Genomic DNA, 9,041 nt, shown 5'->3' with positions numbered 1-9,041 from the left:
GGTCCTCTGATGAACAAAAGTCCTTATTTTTAATTCTGTTGAATGTTTTAGACTTTCGCTTTTCAGGTCAAGGTTTTTGCGTCTTGTTTAAGAAATTTCTGATGTCGTGAAGTTATTGGCTTTTTTCCGCTCGACACTGATTTTTGTGTATGGTTTGAGGGTGGGCTCTGTTTTTGTTTTGTTTTGTTTTGTTTTTGCCTGCAGACACCCAAATGTTTTTGCCCATGCTCTTCGAGTTGTTCATATGATTCAGATTTGTTGTGGTCCAGCCCATGCCAGACGCCGTTTTCCTGGATGCTGGAGGGACTGAGGGGAAACGCCAGGCTAATGTCCTAGAGCTAGGGACAGATGGTTACCAGGTCCTCTTACGGCTGTAAAAGCACACCGACCTCCTCACCCCTGGCCCACCATTCCCCTCCAGACGCCAGGTCCCCTCACGTTCTGCAAACATATCAGATGGGCTCCTGCCACAGGGCCTTTGCACGTACCGTTTCCTTCCACCCAAAAGTCCTTCCCCAGGCAGCCACGTGACTCCTGACTTCCCTCTTTTTACATCTTTCTCCGTGTCATTAGGAGGGGGGAGCTTTCCCGACCACTCGTTCTGCGTACAGTCAGAGCCCCTCCTCCACCATCCTTTCCTCGCTTTCATTTCCCCAACACTCTGAGCCCTCCTTGACTCACAATTTGTTTTATTGGTTTGTCTTCAGTATCCGTCTCGCCCAGAACAGCAGCCCACCGGCGATCCCCAGTGCTTAGAACGGGCACATAGTACGTGCTCAGTAAATGCTTTTGAGACCGAACTGTGAGGAAGAAGGTGATGAAGGACTGCTCTTCCCCACTCTACCCCGCAAGAAGGGGAGTGTTGGGGAGCACTCATGCCCCCCGCCCCTCCCTCGGCTCTCAGAGAGTGGTGGGGGTGGTTTTTGCTTTTTTTTTTTTTTTTAATTATCCACTGAGAGGCCCTGAGAGCTGCAAGAGACTCTGGTGGAGAGATTTGGCCTCAACTTTCCACCTCTTGTCTCCGCCACTCTACCCTGACCAGGTCCAGTCTCTCCCTAAGTGTCGGCCTTCAAGGCGCTCTAAACCTGATCCTAGTGGAAGAAGGTTGGTGGACTAATTCTCACTAAGGTGTGAATGACTGCCTCACTTTGATTTCTCCCTTTCGGAGTCAAGGCATTACAAAGGGACCCTCCATGTGGATGGTTCTCTCTTAACTTCTTCTGCCCAGCCCTGTCCCCACAGCCCATCTGGGTCCCCGCTCTTTTGCAAAGGCTCCCTGATGAAGTATGTGATTAAAAGGGTAGATTGACCTGGGTTTGAATCCCAGTTCTAACACTTACTGGCAATGTGGGCTTGGGCAAGTTTCTGAACCTCTCTGATCCTCAGTTTCTGCATCTGTAAAATGGGGATGATAATAACATCACCTACACTGGAAAGTGTTTTGAGAATTAAATCGTTAACGTGGAGGTTGGCACACGGTTAGCGTGTGTGGGCTAGTAACTGCCTGCCCTGCCTCAGGCAGTCTCGTGTTGCCCAGGCCCTGTTTCTCCAGCCATTGGGCAGGTGATATCATTCCCACTATGGAAGAGGGGACCCATGAGGTGGAGCAGGGCACGTGACCCACAGTCCTGACCTGATTTATGACCGACCGTGAGAGAATTTCAGAGTCAGGGCGGGGCCCGGCTTTGCTCACCCCTGTACTGTCTACACTTTTGCTGAGGGGGGCACATCGCTGGTCCTGGTGTTTTAGGGCAAGGATGGGTTGTGTGCCTATTTCTCGGCGTTGCGGGTTACCCCGTTAACCACAGGCAGAGACCCACCCCTGACCATGATCTCTGGACCTCTGCTCGGGACCAGGCGCTGTGCCCACAACAAGCGGGGAGTCAACTCCTGTCCCCCGTCCGTCAAGAGGCCCCCTGAGGCTCTGGGGCTCGTGGGCCATCGGGGCGCCGGTGTCAGGGGCAACGCCAAAGTGTCTGTCTTAATGGAGTTGCTGCCGCCGAGACGGGGAGGACACACAGGGCAGAGTTGGGGGGCGCACGAGATGCTTGTCGGGTGAACGGAGTCAGGTGTCCTGGGCTCCTTGGCCCTCATGGCCAGCAGTGTGGGGGGGACTCTGCCGGGGCAGGGTTTGTACCTCCGAGTCCTGTGCCCTGGCAGGAGGGGCGAAGGCCAGGGCTGGGGGACCCGTGGTGACTGCCCTGGAGAGGGGAGGCTGTCCTGGGAAGGGTTCTAATCCTGGTCCTGTGCCCACTAGCCGGGTGCCCTCGAGAAAGGCTCTGACCCCGCCCTGGGCCACGATTCCTTCACCTGGACGCTGGGCCTTGCGGGGGCATGCAGTGGCAAACACGCAGATGGCACGCAGCGGGTGATGGGATGGGGGCGAGCTCAGCGGGAGCGTCCAGAGGAGGTCGTGATGGTCGCAAGTGCCCCTCTGGGCTTTGATTACAGAGGGGGAAACTGAGGCCCAGAGGGCCGCCTCCTCCCTTGGCCCCAGTGCCTCCTTCCGGCCCACTGGCCTTGCCGACATCACGGTCATGGCCACAAGCCTTCCCTCACAGACTCGGTTTTGCCCTCGGGATGTCTGCTGTGGGTGTGGGAGGTGCGGGGTAGGTCTGGGGCTGAGGGCGGGGCAGGACCAGCCAGGCGCCCAGCGCACCCCGCAGAGGCTGTGGAATGCGAGGGAGCTCAGGGCTGGGGCCGGCCACCCCACGGCCCGCGAGTAAGGGTCACCGGTCATCCTCCCACGGTCCTGATCACCTCTGTGATCCCTGGATTCCAGAAAGCAGGCCCCCCCGCCGATCCAATTACTGTGTGCCCGTGTCTGTTTGCAGCGGCGAGCCGGCTGGTGTGGTGGTCAAATTAGTGAAGCCAGCGTGGGTCCCTTGGTGGTCAGTAATGAACCTGATCATCAAAGTGTTGATGGCGGCCCCTTCTCACCTGGGCCCAGAGCAGGGCTGGCAGGTGCTGGGAGGTTAATTTGGGAGCCATGCAGGCAGCTCCTTATTGGCTGTGGGGCTGACCCCGTGGTCATTCCGTCTGCCTGTCCTCCCCTCGACTCCCCGACCCCGAACACTGGGGTAGAGGGCAGGTATGGCCTCTGGCAGGGGAGGGGGCCAGGACCAGGTGTGCCTAGTCTTGCCCTCCAGGCCCCCCAGTCCAGAGGGGGACACGGACGGACAGGAGAGTGACAACCAGCAGTGCCCACCTGGGTGCTAGGAGCGGGGGCTGGGCCAGGGTGCTCAAGGCGTCCTGCACAGCTAGGCGGTTGAGGGGGGCTTTCTGGGGCCCACTGTGTGGCTCACCTCACCTCTCCTGAGGCAGCCGCCTTAGGGGTCCAGGACCGGGGAGTGTCAAATGCACTCACTTGTGTGTTTTTCATTCATTCAACAAATGTTTCCTGGGCCCTTCTGCGTGCCATGCTCAGGGACGGCCTCGCCGAGGAAGCTGCACTCGAATGTTGAATGAGGGAGCGGGAGAGCAGCCGCGGGGATACCCGGGGACAGAGGTCCAGGCGGAGGGACAGCAGGTTTGAAGGCTGAGGCAGGAGCATGCTCGGCGTGGCTGGGGGCGGGCAGGTGGAAGGTGCAGTCCAGGAGGGATGGGGAGGCCCCGGCCCATCAGGTGTGAACACACTGGGGTTGACCCGAGTGAGGCCGGGGGCAGGTTTTGAGCAGAGGGGATGGGTCTGACGTGGCTTTCACCAGGGCCCCCTCGGGCTGAGAGCAGACCAGGGCAAGAGGCACGAGCCAGTTAGGAGGCTGGGCAGCGGTCCCGTGAGAAAACGCAGGTGTCACTAGAAGAACCGGAAGATGCATTCTAGAGGCTGAGCCAGGGGTCAAGGTGCCTCCAGGCACAAGGATGGGGACTCAGCTTGCTGGAGGGTGGGGCGGAGGAGGCCGTGGGTTTGGGAAGGGTGAGCAGGCATCCTAGTGGACATGGGGCAGCAGGGGTTGGCATGCCCGGAGTTAGGGGAGTCATAATTTTGGGGTCCTCAGCAGAGTGATGGTGTTTGTGGCTGGGGTCACTACAGGGTGAGTGTACCCAGGGAAGGAGAGAGGCTGGAGGCCTGATCCTGGGGCCCCGCTGGTGACAGGAGGTCCCCCTCCACAGAGGAGGTTGAGAAGGGCAGCCGGGGGAGGGGGTGTCTGCAGGGAGAGAGGGGTTGGCTGTGTCACAGGCTCCTGAAGGCTCAGGTCACATGAGGGCTGAGAAAGCACCAGCAAAAGCGGGTCCAGTGGCATGGAGGGGACAGGAGCCAGGTGGGCACTGGTCCTGGCAGGATGGGGAGGAAGACAGACATTTTCACAGACCAGGGAGCAGGGCAGGGCCTGGAGGGTCAAGAGATGGCTGTTCTCACCATGGAAAACGAACCGCACGTTCACGTCTGCTGGAGGGAGTGATCAGGTGACAGGGGGACTCGAGGGACACGCGCTCTGGCTGGAGCCACGCCTGCAGCGGGCAGAGGGGCTGCCTGGCGGCTCGCCTAGTAACAGGCGGGTGGCACCTGGTGTCGGGCAGATGCTGGTAGGTGGGTAGACCCGGCAGTGGCATCTGTGGAAGTTCCCTTTGGGTGGCTTCGGCAGAAGAGGAAGCAAGGTCATCGGCTCTGAGAGAGGGTGGGGGAGGAGGTGTTGGGAGAAAAGGTGTGAGGTCAGGTGACGGAGGGAACAGAACAGGACTGGAGGCAGCGTCCCGGGTCCGTCCGTCGGATGAGCAGAGATGCGGCCACGTGGTTTCCTGGTCCCTGCAAGTCCACGGAACGGTGACTGCAGAGGTTTGGCCCCAGTGTTAGTACCATGGAGAGAGAGATGGGGGGCGATCTGAGGGCGTGGCTGCCCGTGAGGACACAGTGGGTGAGGGGCTTTGAGCAGCTACTAGTGTTGAGGAGCGAGGGGGCATCAGACAGAGTGAGCTGGAACGGGAATGGGGTGTCAGAAGTGTGATGACTGGACGTCCAGCATCCACGGACACGACGCGGGCACCCAGGAGGCCTGGGGCGGGGCCGGGCTGGGGTCTGACTCCCTCTCCCAGCCCCGGGCACGCAGGCCCTCCCCTGTGTCACCCCTTCTGCCCCCACTCACGGTTTCACCGCGCGTCAGTTGTGCATGTCTGTGTGCCAGGCTCAGTCCCGGGGCCCCACGTTTTGTGCCCCCGCCAGTCCTGGGCTCTAGAGACCAGCGTGTCACCTGTCCATCTCATCTCCGCAGGCCCTTGTGGCAGAAAGAAGTTGACACAGCTCCAAGCTGGGGGTCCGGAGGCCTGGGCTTGGCCTGCCCTGATTCGCATGTGACACTTCAAGTCATGTGGCTCCCCCAGGCCCAGGATCGTTGTCTGCAGTCCGAGTCTGACGGAGACCAGTGTGGACAGCAGTGAGCCATGACCAGCTGAGCGTGCGCACTGAGAGATGCTCAGCGTCTGTGGCCCACTGTCCTCGGCCGCTCTGGCCCCGCCCGCCTTCCTCAGACCCCAGAGCTCTGCTATTTGTCTCTGTTCTTCTCTGGGGCCCAGAGTCCCCAGTCCTTCTCCAGATGGCCTTTTCTGACCAGGGCTGCCCAGAGGCCGTGGGCACCTCCAGCACATGACCATCAGCCCTGCCATGTGCTTGGCTCTGCGCCAGGTGCTGGGACCCCGAGGAGGAGGAGCGGACACAGCCGCTGCACCCAAAGAGCACTCCCTGCATTGTAAGGCTGGGACAGGGATAGCAAAAAGGGCTCCTGACGAAGTGGAAGGTCAGGGAGGGCTTCCTGGAGGAGGTGAATAGAGTGGACCAAAGAGCAGGGGAGGGGACGTGCTGAGCAGGAGAAGTAGTGTATGCAAAGGCCCAGGGGTGACTGCAGCTGCTCTGTCCCCCTTCTCAGGTTGCCTTGCTTTGCTCCAGCCCCGGGCACCCCGGGTCTGCCCACCCGCTGAGGACGTGCCAGGCCACAGTGCCGCCAGCTCCCAGCACATGGTTCTGCCTTGGCAGGGAGGGGGCCACGGGAGCAGAGCCGCAGACGCCTGATTAGATGAGGCGAGATGAAGCGTTTCCCATGGCGTCTCTCATCTCCTGGCTCCGGGCAGGAAGGAGCAGGGAAGTGGCCGTGTCACCCACGGCCGAGGGGGGAGGGGGGATGGCTCCACTGGGCGACCTTGGTCAGCGGGCCGGGGGAGGGCAGGACCCGGGCAGACGTTGAGTTTGAGGAGTCCCTGCACCCCTCTCAGGTCATCCAGGCTGGAGAGGGTAACCCCTCCCGGCCGTGGGTGCCCGGGTCAGCATCGTAACAGTCCCCACCCCAGTACACTGCTCACACACGTGCACGCGTATGCGCACACCTGCACGACCTTCCCCAGGAACTTCGCACAGCAGCCTGGCGACCGTGGTGGCAGCATCCGGGGGCCCCGTTTCTGTATGTGGTGTTGCTGGTGACGCTGCTGTGCAGGTCGGCCCAGGGGCTGTCCTGGGCCAGCTGGTCACATCTGAGTCACAGAGCAGAGCCAGCCGGGCACCCAGCACTGTTGCCTTCCAGGGAGAAGCTCAAGGGCCCAACAGGAAGCAGGACGGGCCGTCCTGTGGGGTCACATGCCCCACCTGCCCTTGACCCTGACCTTGACCCTGTACCTCCTGGCTCCAGCCTGTGACTCTGTCAGGTTGGCCGTGGTCAGCCCCACAGGGAGGCCATGGCTGCGCCTTGTCTGGTCACGCCGTGTGGGAGACAGTTCAATGAGAAGTATAAAACTTGCATTAAGGTCTGTCATCTCAACATTCAGAACAGTTGACCTGGCCTTGAACCCCTGCCGGGCCATGCGCCGTCATAGGGGCCCTGTTCCTTGGTGGCCATGAGCCTCAGTTTCCTCGTCTGTAAAATGGGGTGGTGCACACCTCCCATACAAGGCGGTCTGAGACTGGATGAGCAGGTTCCGCCGAGCACCTCGGGCAGGGTGGGCCCCGGGAAAGCACTGGGGGTGTGGGTTGGCCAGTCACACCCACCTGCCCCTCAGGGACAGTCCAGAGTGGGCTCCTGATGAACTACGAGGATGGAATCAGCAAGACAATGACCAAAGTCAAGGAGAGTAGAGAAAGACTCTCCCGAGACAGACAGAAAAGTCATGGCACAGGTGGGCGCATGGGGCCTCCATGGGGAGGGGCCCGGGGGTCGTCTTCCTTCACGGACGGCACGGGGCACAAAGCCTTCTGCAGGGAGACTCAGGAACGGTCCCCGAGTGCGGCAGGGGACAGAGACGGCTCTGTAGGGACCCAGCCCGGGGTCCGGAGGAAGGCCAGTCCCCTGGGTAGGCCAGGCAGGTGACCACTTTGTTGCCCCTGGGGAGAGCCGGCTGTCCCAGGCGGTGGGGCCTGCAAAGAGCCTGGAGGGAATGTCCCAGCCCAAGGCCCAGCGAGGACAGAGGCCCTGAGTGGGCAGGGAGGGGCTCCGGGCGACCGAGGGCCAGCAGTGAGTGAGGGCTGCCAGCACGGGGCGCGGCAGGGCAACAGTGGGTCCCAGGGGACAGGGACTTGCGGTGCGCAGTCATGCGGAATTTTAACCGGAGGCGCGGCGTGGTCTGGCTGGGTTTAGTGACGTGCCCTCTGGCTGCTGGGGGGACACTGGAGTGCAGGGACGAGGGTAGAGCTGGAGACCCTGGTATCGTCACTCAACCATAAACAGCACGGTGACTCAGCCCCTGTAATGCTCGCTGACAAGAGAACAGTAATCGATCGTCGCCAGGGCGGGCTGGGGCGGTCGGGGCGTCGAGTCTCCCAGCCAGGCCCTGGGTGGGGAGGAGTTAACCTGGAACGGACGGGAGCCAGTGCAGCCCTGGCAGAGGGGACACGGGGACAAAGTCATCAGGATGAGAAGCTGCCTGCAGCATGTGAAGAATGACAAGCAGTTTGGTATCGCTGGAGCATGGCTGTGGCCGTGGGGCGTGCCACGGGCACACAGGCCCTCACCTGACTGTGGGGCAGCTCTTGGCATCCAGGAGCTGGGGACAGTGGCACCTTCAGCCCCGCCGAGGCCCCCTCCATCCGCCTCCCACCCACGGGGCTGGGAGCTGCTGCCCCGCCAGGGCGGCCTCTGCCCCAGTCACCCTGTCAGCACCGAGGCGCAGAGGAGGGTCTCCTCCGCATCCCAAGGCCCTGAGCTCATGCACCCTGCTTCCCCTACGCCCAACACAGCACCGCAGGCGTCGAAGGGGACAGGGAGGGCGGACAGCCCAGGCCAGGGCCCAGGTGGCCATTCGGTGGAGGAGCAGCAAGAGGCAATCTAGGACTGAGGAGAGAGGGTCCTTCAGCTGGGAGGAACCGAGAAAGTCTTCCTGGAGGAGGTGGCATTTAGCTAAGCCTCACAAGAAAGGAGGGTCTGGGGACTCTGAGAAGGAGGCAAGGGCATTCCAGGTGGCAGGAACAGTGTGGACAGTGGCCTGGAGGGTGGATGGGAGTGTGGCCACATTTAGGGGGAACTTGGAAGGGGACGAAGAGGGCAGTTGTCCCTCTCAGCAGGGGGAGGACGAGGGAACCTGGCCCGCTTGAGAGCAAAATATCCTGTCATTCCACCTCAGGCCTGTGGAGGGGTCAGGGTGTGGCCCAGGATGCGTGTGCCAGGTCAGAGGGCGGCCACAGGTGGCCACAGGTGGCCACAGCCAACTGTACAATGCAGGCGATGATGGCCCGCCTCCCAGGCTGAGGTGAGCGGTGGGACGCTCCTGGCACTAGCTGAGTGTCCACTGCTTTCCCCTCACTCCCCAAAGACCTACAGCCGGTTCCCAGAGCCCCTCGAAGCTGGTCTAGGGGTCACACCCAGTCCCTGCGCTAGTTACTCCCTGGGGAGGAATCAGACATCTGCCAACATCCTGAACCGCCACTGCACCCCAGGGCCCAAACATGCCTGAGACACAGGGCCAGGTGGCAGCTGTCCCCCATATGAGGACCCCCACATCCACGAGGGGGCCCGGGGTCAGCGAGGCCCCCATGACTCAGGGCAGCTCAGGCCCCGGTGGCCCAGGCCAACCTTTTATCTGTCGTCTGCCCAGCAATCACCAGGCGCTTCTACCAGCAGGAGCAC

The 9,041-nt window shown here is 61.5% G+C and overlaps 1 protein-coding gene across 1 annotated transcript in view; it reads left to right on the top strand.

Annotated features, from left to right (window-relative positions):
- Window positions 1-1,828: 1,828 nt before the first annotated feature.
- Window positions 1,829-9,041, top strand: part of BEGAIN (brain enriched guanylate kinase associated) — a 20,698-nt gene continuing 13,485 nt past the window's right edge. The window contains 1 exon segment of the mRNA XM_025042124.1: window positions 1,829-1,974. Coding sequence (XP_024897892.1) covers window positions 1,829-1,974 — 146 coding nt within the window.

The sequence above is a fragment of the Pteropus alecto genome, unplaced genomic scaffold (assembly GCF_000325575.1).
Source record: "Pteropus alecto unplaced genomic scaffold, ASM32557v1 scaffold8, whole genome shotgun sequence".
Taxonomy (NCBI): domain Eukaryota; kingdom Metazoa; phylum Chordata; class Mammalia; order Chiroptera; family Pteropodidae; genus Pteropus; species Pteropus alecto.
This window is presented reverse-complemented; position numbering and strand designations above follow the sequence as displayed.